This window comes from Mustela erminea, chromosome X, assembly GCF_009829155.1.
Source record: "Mustela erminea isolate mMusErm1 chromosome X, mMusErm1.Pri, whole genome shotgun sequence".
In the NCBI taxonomy this organism is placed as follows: domain Eukaryota; kingdom Metazoa; phylum Chordata; class Mammalia; order Carnivora; family Mustelidae; genus Mustela; species Mustela erminea.
Window position 1 is genome coordinate 99,633,226 of NC_045635.1, and position 16,863 is coordinate 99,650,088.

Genomic DNA, 16,863 nt, shown 5'->3' on the forward strand with positions numbered 1-16,863 from the left:
CAAGACCAAAATCACATAAAAGGACACAGCCAGAGGTTTGGTTGCGCCCAGTGTGTTGGTCCATAGGAAAGTGACGGACGAGCGACCAGACCGACTCGGCTAAGACATTACGTTCACCCACGTGTGCTCTGGTGTTGAAACATTTTGTGCAAACGCCACTTCCTGTCTCCTGATAACCCAAAGTGTGGCTCCTAGGCTGCTGCCCAAAATAAGCACGCTGCCATTTTGATCAACATCAGCTCCTTTTTATTCAGGAAGCATACACTAGTTCTTTTTTATACATTTTTTTTTTACATTCCAGAAATAAGCGAAAATAGCAGTTTTAAATATGTTACAAAGTTGGCTTTCGGGGCTTAATAAGCTGTGTGAGAGAGGGACCGGCCGACTGACCTTTTCGTCCAAGCACCAATGTGTCTGCGGTCTTTCACCCGGTCCTGCCACGGCCGCGGCCACCCGGGCTGTGCCACACGCCCGGGCGGCAGGACGGCTATAACGCGGAGTTGCTGCGAGGCCCGCTGCGAGGCCCCAAGGACAAACAGCTCCAGCTTCCTTCCTTCGGGTTGGGTCAAAGTTTGTGAAACTTCTCAACGGCTCTCTCAAGTAGTGCTCTCTCGGCATGAAGACTAGGATTTGTTAAAATTCATATACCACAAGGTAACAGTAAATCACTTCCAATATTCCGGAAACCACATGGTAGAAGTTATAAATAAATGAACACTAAAATTACTTTAAGAAAGTTTTACATCATTTAGTCGGGAACGACATTTACACGTACAGCACAATTTACCGTTAAACATTCTTGAACTGGCTTCACACAAAGATGAAAATAGTAATACAAAACGACCCGGCGTCTTCAGGAAGTCTGAAGTTCAGACTGGAGTTTGACCGTCATCGCGGTCAATGTCACTACTGTTGCAGGCTGCTGTGCTATGCCCTTTGAAATGGGAATTTCCTTCTTGGGGTGAAATTCCACTGCGATACGTGTTCTTGCTTTGTACAAACTACTAAAATCGGAGGGACACAGCAATATGAAAGACACAAACAGTAACTGCACAATATCATCTGCGGGACCCAAGCTAATACGGGCGGACATAATTCTTCAGGTTCCGATAGCTAATAGAGCACTATAGGAAATGAACAAGGTGAAACATCTTAAGAATGAATGTACTCTGCAACCAGGACATGTGGCATTTCTTTAATTCACAAATCTGCCTCCTTGGGTGTTTACAAAATAAATTAGTTAAGAGCTCAATTGGCTTGAGGCATCACGAGCTCGTAATGCCCCACTTGGCCTTCCTGTTTGAGCTGATCTAGTAGGTCTTCCTTCCGTCTTTTTCTTCCTACCACCAGGTACCTATCGTGGCCGACCCCATGCGACTTACTCTTAAGGCCGTACTTCTGGGCAATCTGGTGTATCTGCTTCCGCTCGTCGTTAGTCAGCTCCGTGGAGAAAGTCAAATCCGTGTGGCTCTCGGAGCGGGCGTAGTTGCGGATGATCTGCTCAATATCTCTCTTGGCGATTTTGTTCACCCTCTCCACGTCAAGACCGAGCCCTTCTCGCTTATGCTGCTCTTTGACAGAGATGGGTTCCCGAATGCCCTCGCCAGATTTACCTAAACCACCGCCCGTCCAGCCCATCTTTCTCAGCAGCTGGTTTCCTATGTTGTCTTCTTTGATCTGTTGTTTGTAAGCCTCCTCCGCTGAGCGGCCCTGGATTTCATTTCTGGAAATCACATCTTCGATAGCCCCCTTCTTCAAATTGTTGATGACGGTCGGCTGGGTCTTCTTAAGAGTTTTCACAGCCTCCCCGGCGGCTTCATATTTGACTGTTTTCTTCACCCCGACGGCTTCTGCGATCACTTCACTCTCGAGGATCACCTTGCATTTCCACCGGAGGCCGGTCATTCTTTCGTAGACGTACTCGACCGTCATGCGGTTGAACTGGGCCGTGTCGTTCAGGGTGCACACTGGATTTGAAGAATTCTCGTAAACTACCAGATCCTTTATATCTTTCTTCTTTCCAGATCCCCTGGGTGAAGAGCCTGTCTGGCACTGTGAACTTTTGACCGAGGGGTAGGTGGGCTGTGTTTTCTGGAGGATTTTCAAGGCCTCATCAGCAGCCGCGTGTTTACTTGTTTTTTTGGTTCCGTAACCTTCAGCTAAGCAGTGGTCTTGCAGAAACACACGGCAACGCCACGTGCGGTTTGGCATCATCTCATACTTGTACTCGACTGACATCTTGTTGTACGAGGCGGAATTGTTGAGGATGCCGATCGCGTCGTTTGCGTTTTCGGTAAGGACAAAATTGGTCCAGTGTTTGGCGGAAGCGTTAAAAATCGGCTGCCCGGAGGCATCTTTAGCGAGCACCACCAGCTCCTCCGGCGGCTTCAGGGCCGGAGGAAAGTCGTGGGTGGGCATGCCAACCTGACACACCACAAGGTCCTCCCCGACGGTGTGCTTGAACTTCCGCCGGACGACTCGAACTTCAATACGCTTCTGTAGGAGTTTCACAGCTAGCTCAGTAGCTCGATCCCTGGACCCATTCTTGCTGCCGGCGTAACCCGTGGTTAAGTAGATATTTTGGCATCTGACTTCACACGCATAACCGTCTGTTAGAAGTTTTTTATTTTTGGGGATGTCAGCAGGAGGGATCTCTTTTAAAGGAGCATATATGTACTCGGGATTCGTCTTACATGCCTGAATACACCGAGTTAACATATAGGTGTAATTGATTTTATCAGAGCCAGAAGTCATCTCCGGGTTCGAAAGGTTCTTCCAGATAGTCGCTGTCAATTTTTCAATAAAGTACTGCTTCTCGGCTACCACTGACTCAGGAAATGTCTGTGACGGGGAAGGCTCAGGGCCCGACTGAGGGTTTGCCGGCTGCGACGTGCTGCTTGGGGCGGGGTTCCCGCTGTCAAAATACATGTTGGCTGTTACGGGCTGCTCTTTTGTGAAAATAAATCCTGATGAATCACAATACTGAGAATTCCCGTCTTGCACACTGAAAGAGTCTTGAGTATAATCTTGGTAGATGTCTCTTGGCATGCCAGCAAAATGTGTTTGTTCATTTACCTCTTTTGTTTGAGGGCCATAGGGATCTTCCTGTCTCTCATCCTTTGAACTACTAGCTACAAAATGCACAGGCTCAAAACGAGGTCTCGCATGCAATTTGGAACCGGCTTGCTTTTTAGGAGGATTTTGACCTATAGAACGAGTGAAATTTATAATTCATTAAAAAGGAAGTATTTCAAAAGAAGCAAACAGCAAGACAGTACCAACTGTGTCATTTGCAAATTGCACTGTTGGTACAAGACACTTCCCATCACAAAAACTTCAGGGTATTTAGGGGAAGGGACTCAAATACCAACGTAGGATTCTGGCAGAAGGGATGTTGCCTGTCCCACGTGTAAGGGAAGAAAGTTGACAGAAAATATGCCACCGAATCAGGTATGCAGGTCACCACCACATGTGACTGGTAGGTGCTTCTGTATCTAACAAGGTAAAGCACAGGTGAAGTGTACTGGCTAACAGGTTGTTCCAGGATAATCTCACCCCACCTGTGCTGGAGAGCGCCCTTCATAAAAAACTGCGAACAGAAGAGACGGCTCTAGCGCAAAAGAGGTGACGGCCGAGGCGTGTACACAGCCTCTCTCTTTGGCAGCAGACGTAACTCTGTCACAGTTCTTTATGTGGTTGTGGCTAAAAATCAAATAAAAAATAATAATCAAAAGATCCCAAAGGTTTTCAGCTTCAAAATCTTAGTTCTGACCCATTCTGCACAAAAGGGTAGTTTGGTCTATTTTATTTCTAGAACCAACAGCAGCTGGAGACCCGTGATTTATGGGGGACAGCGAATTGAACGCTGTGGAAGGACTCTCTGTTGAGGCTAGACCAGACACTGGAGCTTCCTTCCAACACCACTGCTCAGTAGAAAGCTGGTCTGTCTTGGACCCCTCCAAGAGCATTTAGTTACTTAGATGTTCAAAGGATCAGAGTATAAGGTTGTTCTGCTTAGAGGGAGGTTCCATGGCATGGACTTTACAGATAGCATTATCGTTTGAATCCATATTCTTAGTTTTCAGTTCCTTTCAGCATCCTCAACACAAAACTGTACATAACTAAGTTAAAACTCTTTCACATTTGTGTAAGATCCAATGTTCCCAATGTTACTGAAGACCATATACCACACTCATACCATTTTTTTAAAAAGCCATGTTGTTTCTTCAAACCCCACCTTCCAGAAACAAGTATACTCACCGTCACATGCTGAGAGGTGACGTTTTTGACCTTTGGAAGGTTTGGACAGCATCAGATCATATGAAGGCATCTCCCCAATATCAATACCTTCAGCCATTTGGAGAATTTTTTCCATGAGGCGTGGGCTGTACCTATTAATTAATAGAATCTACAGTTAAAACAGGTACGAATGCAGTTTTTAAAAAGCTTCTACATGAGCTCATCTTGTAATTGCTCCCATAGGACTATGTCAACAGATTATCTTAGCTCTAAAACTGAAGAATGTGCCCTATAATATTTACCTATCAAAATTTACCTATCTTACTGTCATTAGAAGACATAGGAACATAAAAGCAAGACATTTAAAGGAAGATCTTTTAATTTGAATTAGAAGCATCCATATCAACTCATGACTTCTATCATATATGTATATCCTGTGTAAATAACTGCATCTGTGTGTTTACAGAGGTACTCAGGTACTAAGAGTGGCTGGGATGTTGACATCCAGACTGCGGTCTTTACCATTTCCCATAAAAAAGAGAATCAGGGTCCTTACAGAAATGGCTGATTCCAAATCTGGGGGAGGAAATGTACAAGATGAACCTGGGAGATATTCCTGTGCCTGGAAACAAGGAAGCTGTGAAAGGCCTCAGGAGTTGTGTCAAATGGACTCAAAAGCCAATGTGAACACATTCCTACCGGCAAAGTGAGCCAACCAGAGTAGCAGTGAGAATAACGACCTGCAGTGGATTCAGACACAACAAATACACTAACAATCTGTTAGTTTACAATGATACTTACAAACTCATTACTGGTCACCTTTGGAAGATGGCAGGGAATCAAGTCATTACTCCCCAAACAGGTAATATTAAAGGAAGAAAGCAAGCATTTATCTGGTATTTTTCTGTACAAATTGTACATCAGAGTAACTAAGAGTCAATGAGAAAAATCTCTTTTATGGAAGCATTCCAGCTAGTAACTGCAGGAACAATAGACTACTGCCATTCTGCAACCCATCATAAAATAATCATCATCGATGGCTGCTAGGCCTATGAGGTGAAAAGCTGATGGGGAAGAACCCAGAAAGAGACCCCCAGGAACATGTTCAAGTCGCAAAAGCAACTCAGTAGAGGTGGCCATGCTTTTCAGTAAATGGTGCTGGAGTAATTGGGCAACGAACCCCAACCTCACTTCTCATCCCAAAATTCACTGAAAATGTGTCACGGACTTAAATGTAAAATGTAAAACTAATTATTAAAAAAAAAATAGAGCGCCTGGGTGGCTCAGTGGGTTAAAGCCTCTGCCTTTGGCTCATGTCATGATCTCAGGGTCCTGGGATCGAGCCCCACATCGGGCTCTCTGCTCTGCGGGGAGCCTGCATCCCCCCTCTCTCTGCCTGCCTCTCTGCCTACTTTGACCTCTGTCAAATAAATAAATAAATAAAATCTTAAAAAATAGGAGAAAATCTTCAGAATCTAGGGCTAGGCCAACAGTTCTCATACTTGACACCAAAAGCAAGATCCATAAAAGGAAAAACTGATAAAATGGACTTCATCAAAATTAAAAACTTTTGCTCTCAAAGTCCCTGTGAGAGGACAAAAGACAAGCTACAGACTGGGAGAGTTATTTACAAACCAAACACCTGACCCCCCCCCCCCAAACCCCCACAAAAACTAGTATCCAGTATAACAATCTCTCAAAATGCAACAATGTGTGTGTGTGTGTGTATGAACAAAAAGACATGAACAGAACATTTAACCAAAGACGACACATATATTGCAAATAAGCACATGAAAAGATGGTCAACATCATTAACCAGAGAGAGATGTAATTTAAAATCACAATGAGGTACCACTATGCACCCTCAGAATGGCTAAAGTAAAAAAGAGCGACAACATCAAATGCTGGCAAGGCCCACAGAGGAACTGGACCATTCATCAACTGCTGGAGGGAATGTAGAATCGTATGGCCACTCAGGAAAACAACTTGGAAGCGTCTTATAAAATTAAACATGCAATTACCACATGACCTAGCAATGACCCCTTTTTTGGGGCCATTTATCTCAGAGAAATCAAAACTTACATTCACACAAAAACCTGTACATGAATGCTCACAGCAGTTTTATTTGTAACTGCCAAAAACTGCAATCCGCTCAGAAGTCCGTCAACAGGCAGATGGTCAAACTGGTACACACACCCCTCAGAACACTACTCAGCAAGACGAAGGAGTCAACTACTGATACACACAATACCATGGTGAGTGGGAAGGAAACGGATGTGATTTGTTTGTTTTTAAAGATTTTATTTATCTGTCAGAGAGAGAGAGAGCACGTGCACACAGCAGGGAGTGGTAGCAGAGAGAGAAGCAGGATCCCTGTTGAGCAAGGACCCTGATGCAGAGCTTGATCACAGGACCCTGGGATCATGACCTGAGCCAGAGGCAGATGCTTAACTGACTGGGCCACCCAGGCGCCCCGGATGTGGTTATAAAAGCGTGATGTGAGGGACCCTTGTAGTACTGGAACTATTCAATATCTTGACTGTGGCAGTGGATACACCAATCTCCACATGCAATATTGTTTCAACCAAACACACATGCATGCGTGCATACACACACACACACACACATACACACACACACACACACACACGAGTACTAGTAAAACTGGGAGACTGAATAAAATCAGTGGATTGTTAACAATATCACTGTCATAGTTTTGATATTACACAATAATTCTACAAAACATTATCATTGGGGGAACTGGGTAAAGAATGGAGGGCTTCTTTTTGTATTATTTCCTAAAACTGCATGTGAATCTATAATTATCTCAATAAAAATTCTGATTAAAAAAAGTTGATGGGGGGCACCTAGGTGGCTCAGAGGGTTAAGCCTCTGCCTTCGGCTCAGTTCATGGTCTCGGGGTCCTAGGATCGAGCCCTGCATTGGGCTCTCTGCTCAGTGGGGACCCTGTTTCTCCCTCTCTGCCTACTTCTGATCTGTCTGTGTCAAATAAATAAATAAAATCTTTTATTTTTTTATTAAATTTTATTTTATTTATTTGACAGACAGAGATCACAGGTAGGCAGAGAGAGGAAGGGAAGCAGGCTTCCTGCTGAGCACAGAGCCTGATGCGGGGCTCGATCCCAGGACCCTGGGATCATGACCAAGTGAAAGGCAGAGGCTTTAACCCACTGAGCCACCCAGGCGCCCCAATAAATAAAATCTTTTAAAGAAATAAAATAAAAATTTAAAAGTTGATGGGAACTTTATAATCTTAATATCACTAAAAAATGAGACAAGCAGACATGTGTCCCTTATATGATATGACAGGAAATATAACGCACTATCTATAAAGTATTGTCCTTCAAATAACTGAACCTGAACCTAAGCAAGTCCTTCACTCCCAGAAATATATTAAACATCACCGTAAGAACATAGCCAGTGAAGGAAACAATCCAGTTTCTTTGTCAAATCAACAGCATGAAAATAAACAGATAGGGGAATGCAGTTATAGATTAAAGGAGAGAGATGAACCAAATACAACGCATGGACCTGGTATGGATCATGAATCAAACCAAAATACAAATAAGGGGCGTTGGCTGGCTCAGTCCATACAGCATGTGACTCTCGACCTCAGAGTTGTTGAGTTTGAGCCCCACGCTGGGTATAAGAGATTACTTAAAAATAAAATTGAAAAAAATATACCTTGAGACAACGGGGAAAACTGAACATGGGTTTTAAGAAATTACTGTTAATTTTGTTGAGTGTAAATAATGGTATTATGACTCTAGTTTTTAAAATATTTTATTTGACAGAGAGAGACACAGTGAGAGATGGAACACAGCAGGGGAAGTGGGAGAGGGAGAAGCAGGCTTCCCGCAGAGCAGGGAGCCCAATGTAGGACTCCATCCCAGGACCCTGGGATCATGACCCGAGCCAAAGGTAGATGCTTAACGACTGAGCCACCCAGGCACCCTATTTTTAAAGTAGGCTCCAGACCCAGCATGGAGCCCAACATGGGGGTTGAACCTACAACCCTGAGATCAAAACCTGAGCTCTGAGCTGAGATCACCCAGGCACCCCTATCAGGACTCTATTTGTAAAAATTCTTATCTGTGAGGCACCTGGGTGGCTGTGTTGGTTAATCATCTGACTCCTGATTTGGGCTCAGGTCAAGGTCTCAGGGTTGTGAGACAGAGCCCGGTGATGGGCTCAATGCTCAGTGCGGCCTGCTTAAGATTCTCTTTCTCTCCCTCTGCCCTTCCTCCCATTAAAAAAAATAAAAATAAAAACTCTTGTCCAGGACAGATACATACTGAAGTATTCGCAGGGGAAATGATGTCAAGATTTTCTTTAATATACTCCAGACTATCTCCCACAAGAAAAACTGGGGGCACAACCGAAGACATGAGAAGGATGGCATGACATAAACTGTTGACACTGCTGAAGTTGACTGAGGGGACATGGAGGTCCACTAAACTCTTTAACGTTTGTGTTTGATTTTTTCCCACAATAAATAGCTTTAAGATACACATTATTTAAAAGGCTTCCTTATAAAGTAGATTGGCTGCTTGACAGAAGAATATCCTATAACTGCAGAGAAACAAACATAGAGGCTCAAGTGAAGTCCTTGTTTTTGGTTTTTTTTTTTAGAAGATTTTATTTATTTATTTGACAGAGAGAGATCACAAGTAGACGGAGAGGCAGGCAGAGAGAGAGAGAGAGAGAGAGAGAGAGAGGGAAGCAGGCCCCCTGCTGAGCACAGGGCCTGAAGTGGGACTCGATCCCAGGACCCTGAGATCATGACCTGAGCCGAAGGCAGCGGCTTAACCCACTGAGCCACCCAGGCGCCCAAGTGAAGTCCTTGTTATCGTGGGGACCTACTCACCCTTCCTCCATTGAGAGCCTTTACTGACCTATGATCAAAAAAGAGATGCCTGGTGGCATTTGGGAAGAAAGTTCTGAATATGAGTTAACTATCAAGTCTTGACATGAATAGGTTCTGAACCTGAAGGAGGGTAACATCTTCCACTTTTGGCCCGACCGGTTCCACACCCATACATCTTTCCCTGCAAAGCTGAGAAGTCAGGACATGGTGGGCTTCACGGAGATCAGCACAAGCTAGCTCGGTTTTAACCCGCACTTCCCACTGATAATTGCTCCTACTGCTGCTGCTAACATCACTATTTAAATGCCAAGAGTAATTTTGTTTTCATTTTTTCTTATATAGCCAAAAAAAAAGAAAAAAAAAGTATAGCCTAAAACACTGTGCTTTCTATGTATCACTTCCATTCAGACTTGGGAGTCCAAATTCCAAGGCACAGGATGAAAACAGAAGATTATGAAAATGAAAGTCTATAAATGTTGAACTGGTGATGCCACTTTTGCTACCTGAATTGTACTACACTTAAGCCACTCACCGTGAGTTCCAGTTAACATTCTCCAGACTTCCACTCCAGCCTGATCGCAAATACGGTATACAACTGTAAACGCCACGTATGTCAGACATACAGCCTGCACAAATGATGCATTTGGGGCTCATTCCATTCACTTTTCTCTCAGGCTTCTTCCAGCAGTAGTAATGATTATATACCTACTTCCTGTTCCCTATTCATTACATCTGCCACAAAATTCAATGTCACCCATGGGCTATAAAAATAAACCTTTGCGTAGGCTGTGAACACAGTCTGCTTCTCAGTCCTTTATTAGGAAGTCATAATACTGAGGAAACTCAACCAGCTCCAACAATAATGGAAAAGACTATTTAGCATCTGACTCTTGACTATTCAGAGAACAATGCAAAAATTAATCTAGAGTCTTCAATAAGACCACTAGGTCCTATTTTATTTTATTCCCATTTCTTTTCTTTTCTTTTTTTTTTAAAGATTTTATTTATTTATTTGACAGACAGAGATCACAAGTAGGCAGAGAGGCAGGCAGAGAGAGAGGAGGAGCCCGATGTGGGGCTCGATCCCAGGACCCTGAGATCATGACCTGAGCCAAAGGCAGCGGCTTAACCCACTGAGCCACCCAGGCGCCCCTTTATTCCCATTTCTAAAATTCTTCAGAGAATAGCTATCCAAGAACAAAGAAGTGGTTCCACAAATTTTAAATAAGCCAAGCCAGTTAAACTTTCATTACTGGCTTCCATTATGTATTTTTTCATAGTAGATTTACTTGTTTTTAAAAGATCTGCTTATTTACTTTACAGAAAGAGAGAGCGAGCACCAGTTTCCATTATGTATTTTTTCATAGTAGATTTACTTATTTTTAAAAGATCTGTTTATTTTAGAGAAAGAGAGGGAGTGCACCAGCTGGGAGAGGGAGAGAAAATCCCAGACTGACTCCATTCTGAGTACAGAGGCTGAGGCAGGGCTGGATCTCAAGACCCTCAGATGAGGACGGGCTAAAATCAAGAGTCGTTCACTTAACTGACTGCGCCACCCAGGAGCCCATAAAGGCGTTACTTTGAAATCTGCTATAAGGGGTGCCTGGGTGGTGGAGTCGGTTAAGTGGTTAAGCATCGGACTCTTGATTTCAGCTGAGGCTCTGATCTCGGGGTCGGAAGATTGAGCCCTGCCTCAGCCTCTGTGCTCAGAATGGAGTCAGCCTGGGATTTTCTCTCTCTTCTCTCTCTCTCTTTGTCCCCACTCCTCCTCTCTCTTAAATAAACAAATAAATCTTTAAAAAAATGAAGGATCACCTTTCCTCCAGACATTTTAGAGAACCCACCAAGAAAAGCACCTACAAACCCAACCCCTGATAACCTCATCAACATCTGGAGTTTACTTTCTTTCCTTTCCCTATGCTTTCCATATCGCCGCCTCCCCTCCATGTCTCCTACAGATCATCTATGTTGATCTGCACTCTGGTAGGGTGGGGGGGGTGTTCTTAATTTATGAGATCATAGGTTTTTTTTTTCTATGTCATTACCGCATGAGTTTTAATGGCTATATAATATTTTACCTTATGGAGAGACCATGATGAAAAGTATCATTAAGGCAAATCTAATACAGTAATTTTCAGATGCATGCATATTATATATTTAAAAGTCTGTTAATTTACCCATTTGATCATAAATGCTTAAAAAAACAAAACCAAGAAAGCCTCAGCAGGTCTTTAGGGTTTTCAAAGATAGCTTATTTTGTACCAAGCTTTTGGAAATCAGGATGCTATTCAACTGTCCCACCATGCCTGGCATACATAAAGATGAGTTATAATGGACAAAGCCATGTGACTTCATGAATCTTACATTCTTGGAAAAAGACAGGTGCACACTTATGATCTACAATGCACCTGAAATTTAACAAATATTTAGTAATGCTCCCCAAATTTTAAAAAATTTATTCAACTGTTCTTCTAGGTCCGAAGAACAGCTGAGGTTTGAAAACTAAACAAAGATCAGAATTTCCGAGTATAAAATTATTTATTCAAAACTATTAATAAGACTCTTAACATCATAAGGGAATAATCCACAGTCAGATTATTGGTAAATCTTTTGAAAGCCCCCACTCCCATTTCTTTAGATGCAGGCCACCTATGTGCAAAGTTAGGTTCACAACATGAGCTCAACTGGCACCTGCCTTCCAAAAATCAGTCTCATAGCAACAAGGAAGAGACAATAATCAAGGCAGCAAACCTGGTTTCATTGTAAGATACATTTTTCCTATAAATATCTCATCAAAAATCAATAGGCCAGGATTCTGCTTCTAATCCTATTGATGAAGAACCATTGAAAACCTGAGGATAGATACATTATCTACAGTTTTTAAGTAAAAATTGTATGGTTCCCAGACATTCCTAGGAAAAATTACGTGAGTGCTATAGATACAGTTGCTTAGAAGACTGCACCTTTTTTTTGTTTGTTTGTTTCAGGGGTAGAATGTAGTGATTCATCAGTTGCCTCTAACACCCAGTGCTCATTCCATCACGTGCCCTCCTTCATGCCCACCGTCCAGTTACCCCATCTCCCCACCTACCTGCATTAACCTTTCATTTGCCACAAGACATATCTTAGAAATTGCTTGCAGGAAAAAAAATCTTTTGACAGGTTGTTTTTTGTCTTTTATGAAACAGACAAACAGTGAAGAGAAAGAATTTCAGCTATTTGAGCTTCCTGGTTGCCTAGACCATGAGGGGGGAAAATGATCAAAAAGCAGACTGGAAAAGCACTGCTTTATTTTATCCTATAAAGCAGTGGTTCTCATGGTGTAATCACCGGACCAGCATCACCTGATCATCAGTATCACCTGGGAACTTGTTAAAAACGCAGATTCAGGGGTCCTGCTTCAGACCTACTGAATCAGAAAGCCTGGGCTGGGGGCCCCAGCAATCTGTGTTTCAACAAGCCCAACAGATGACTGTGATGCTCACATAAGTTTGAGAACCACTGCCGCAGAATCAAGATAGTCAAGCTTGTACCATGAAAATCACCGCTATCACCAAAAGAAATGAAACACAGCTTGCCTCCCTGAACGTGTGAGCGCCTCCTGTCTTGGTCTTATGATGAAGGAGTTTTCAAAGATACCCCTGACCTAGGAGTTATTTTGGCCCTAACTAAAAGGGAACACAGAAAGCCCTTCATTTGGGCGGGGTGGGGGTGCTACTGTTTACAACCTGTTCCCGAAGTCAAGGGATGAACCACAAAGCAACAGTTAAATTTAGAATAGGCTGCTACACCATGTATTCTGCAGTTCCCTTGAGAGAACAATCTTCTGTCATAGAAGAACACACCAGAAAATGAGCTCTGCCAACATCAACCTTAAGAAGTATTGGAATGTAGATTTACCCTCCCCCCACCCCCGAGCTGACAGCTGGATGAAGCCTGACTAACACGGAACACTGCACGTGGTCCCTGGCTTCCAAGTCTTTGTTGCCCCTTCCCTTCTCCTGTATCTATGCTATCAGATACAATGTAAACATTCTTCAGTTAAGCTATTTGATAATGTTATGGCAATTCTTGTAGTGACAGAACTGACCTAACTAAAATGTGACATGGAATGTGTGTATGTCCGTGTACATATATATGTTCATTCATCTGGTTACACACCCACCCTACACACAGATGTGCTTGGGCAAGTGCACACACACACAAAATGTCCCGGATGCTTAAGCTTTTAACACCAACTACCATTGGCCTGCTCTGTGCTGGTTAATGCCCTGGTTATATAAAGGGCTGTTGTTCTTGGAATGAAATCCTGAGATATAATAATGATGTGGCTTGTGTCAGTTACTTGCTTTCACTCCTGGTCCATCCTTCCCAAATACAGCAGCCGTGTCTCAGTGGAAAGAGCACTAGAAGACCTGAGTTCTAGTCCCAACTGTGGGACCTTGGAAAAGTCACTTAGCTTCTTGTCCTCCGTTGATTTAGCTGTAAAAATGAGATACCACCTAATTCCCAAGGTTGTTGTATTAAGAGAGATACATAAATAAAATGTTGTACATTACAAAGCTATATTCATCTGTTATCCCATACATATTTACTGAGTGGCCATCGTGCAGAAGACACTGTTCTAGGCACTGAGGATAAAGTGTGAACAAGAGAGCAAAAACCTCTTTCCCAAAAGAGCTTACGTTCTTGTGGGAAGGTAAGATTTATTATTAACACAAAGGACAGCTATTCTCCCCCATGTAAATTTTTTTTCAGGATTCAGATTTCCCATGGCCTTCTGTGATATCAAGGAGATGTATGATTATAGAATAAAGGTACTTTTCAACTGAAAAAACGATATTGTTAAGTGAAGGTCAATTAGATTTATCCAAATTAATAACTGAGGCTTCCCCAGTTACAACCAGTTCCTCCAGTAAAATAATCATTGTCTCTGGAGGCAGAAATTATACTAACCTAGAGAAAATAGGAAAAAATAAGTTTTGGTGATCAGAGGAAAACAGTATACACTAGATGCTGTGTTTAAGAAATAATGGTAGACGTGGACAATACTATTTTTCTGTATCTGCTATGGTCATTCCTAGAACTGAACTGACTGAATTTGATCTGATCATTTTCCAGAATTTCTCATCCTTCCTAATAAAAAATTAACTGTGAGGCAGGAGTGTCCAAAAAAAGAAGCGTCTAGTCTTTCAAAGGAATGATTAGTCTAGGACCGATTTGGGGGTGCAGAAGGACAGAGGTCCAAGTAGTCCGTTTAAAAAAAAAAATGCGCTGGAACCATACTGCAGTATCCATTGAATTGCAAAGAGCTCTTAAAGAGGCCTGTTCAGAAGGCGCACCAGGTTCTAGGAAGGGGGGGTACACACGCGCGCACACACGCACACACCCCTAAAGGCTCACCCAGAGGCCAAATATTAATTCTCCTGATCACATTTATGGTAAAAGGAGAGCAATCCATTTTTAGAGTAAAATATATCCATCTCTTTGTTTGCGTCCAGACACATTATGCGCAAATCCACAAGCAAGGCGGACCCTGCGGCTGAGAGACCTCATACAAACCGCTTCCCCAGGAGAAGACAGTAAAACCCCGCCGGGGGGGGGCTGGTGCTATTTTATTTAATGGGGATGGAGAGAGGGAGTGGTCAGGAGGAGACTAACAGGGTTCCCTTCGTCCCCCACCCCACCCCCCCACTCCGCCCGCAGACCCTCGAAGCCCCTACTGTCGAGTATCTCTGCAGATACCGCATCCTTGCAAGGTCCTACGCAGGTCCGAGATTCTGCTCTTCGTCATTTCCCACGCCTTCCAAAACCACCGCCACAATGACCACCCCTCCACAATCCCCTTCCAGCTGCTGCTTCATCTCCATCCCTCGTCCTGGAGGAGCTGCTCCCGCGATCCCCGCACCCTTCCTCTGGCTCTTATGTCATCCTCCACCACCTCGCTCGGCCGATCCCCCAGACCAGTACTGAACCCTCTGGTGTCCTCCAGCACCTCCAGATCTCTAGCCTCTAAGCCTCCGTCCGTACCCTGCCCCCGTCTCTGTCCCGAATCCCAACCCCGAGACCCCTACCGGGTCCCTAAGCCGACCCTCACACTCTCCTCACCTGCAGCCCAGGAAAACGTGGTTGGTCCAGGCGGCGGAGAGCGCGAGGAGCTGGTCCAGGGCAGCCCCGGGATAGCTGTGCAGGTGGCGACAGATGAAGCTGCGCCGCAGAGCCCACTGCCAGTCACTTTCGTGGCTATAGCGCCACTGCTCCAGCACTGGCTCGGGCGGGGGCGGCGGGAGGGGCGGCAGCGGCGGCGGCGGGAGGGGGGGCAGCGGCGGCGGCGACAGGAAGTCGCCCCCCAGCAGCAGACGTCCGCCAGCCATCTTCTCCGCCCCCAAGCAGGGACCCCAGGGATGAAGCCGGCTACCCACCAGGAACGAACGGGGACGGGGTCGGTGGGAGGAGTCGGGTGAGGAGGGGCGCGCCGAGGCGCGAAGACCAACTCGCAGGGGACTGGAGTGTGTGCGTTGCGGAGGGGTGACCGTTAAAAAGGAAAAGGCGAGCACGAGCTCACGTCCCGATGCCGGGGCGCACGCCGGCGGCACTCCTCCAACTCGTGGAGGCGCAGGAGGACGCCCGTCGCGGTCACACGCGCGCCGGGGAGGCCGGCCCGGCCCGCTGCTCCGCACCTCCAGCGACCCGCAGACCCACGCACTGCGCGGTGACCGGGGGACGGGGGAAACACCAGCACGCTCTGCTCCCCCTCCTCTGGGCTCTAGACTACCTACCCGCGTGCCGCCCCGAGGTTGTGAGGCCAGCGCGCGTGCGCCGCGGCTGTTCCCTAACTTCGAAATCCCGTAGCTGAATCTCGCGCGAGGTCCATTTTTCCCTTCTGTGACGATGGGCCTTTGACGCACTACGGTGACAAGCGGAGGGCGGGGACTTTGGGAAGGGGATTTTGGAAGGTTCTCTAGAGTTCGGGAATATGATTCCCTCAAATCCCTGGAAGGCGCCCTCAGATGATTGTTGGCACAACGGCTCCCCTGGTGGCTTTTGCCTGGGTTTATGAGCGGTGCGACAGTGGGACCGTGCCCTTTTTTTGGGGGGGCGGGTAGGCGGGGACGGGGAGCGTAGGTTTGAATTTTACACTTTCTTTTTTTTTAATGTCAGCTCTCCAAGGCGCCTTTTCTTCAGAGGCTAGCCTGAAAACCTCTGCATGGTGTGTTATTAACTTTGTATTTTATTGTGTAAACATAAGGAAAATGTAATACTGTATTGCAAAGAAAATTACCACAGCGCTACTTCTCAAGTTAGACACTTGTATCATCCATATGCCATTCCAACTGCTGACAAATGCAGACACCATCTTTACACAGTTCTGATCGCAACTAATCTGATCGCAAATAATTCTGTATGTCATGTATGAATTTAAAACGTACAAAATACAAAACGAGCGCAAAGAAGAGGGTTAAAAGCTGCACAGCAGCAAATGGCTAACTCACTCGGTCGTCAAACGTATCACTCCACCTGTGGATCTGCTCGGGCAGTTTCTTCAGTCTCTGTCTGCCGCCAACCTGCGATATTCAAGTAATCAACAAATATCTCTCAGCGGGAATTTATACAGCACCTACTGTACGCTCGATATAGTAGAAATACAAAGGAAAAAGAAACAGGGTTTTCTCTGTTGTTTGTCCTAGAACTGACTACGATCTTGATGGGGAAAAATAGTCCTGCATAAAACTCAG

At 44.8% G+C, this 16,863-nt stretch overlaps 1 protein-coding gene across 2 annotated transcripts; it reads right to left on the reverse strand.

The window, feature by feature from the left end:
* Positions 1-223: 223 nt before the first annotated feature.
* Positions 224-16,668, reverse strand: NKRF (NFKB repressing factor). 2 transcript variants are annotated; one of them, XM_032329575.1, is made up of 3 exons: positions 16,646-16,668; positions 4,261-4,391; positions 224-3,206 (listed from the first exon to the last, which is right to left on the reverse strand). In XM_032329575.1, exons 2-3 carry the CDS (start codon positions 4,373-4,375, stop codon positions 1,249-1,251), a joined length of 2,073 nt encoding a protein of 690 aa, XP_032185466.1. In that variant the 5' UTR covers positions 4,376-4,391; positions 16,646-16,668; the 3' UTR covers positions 224-1,248. The 2 variants fall into 2 exon arrangements, with proteins under 2 accessions (XP_032185466.1, XP_032185465.1); XM_032329574.1 differs by lacking the exon at positions 16,646-16,668 and adding an exon at positions 15,236-16,003.
* Positions 16,669-16,863: the final 195 nt, after the last annotated feature.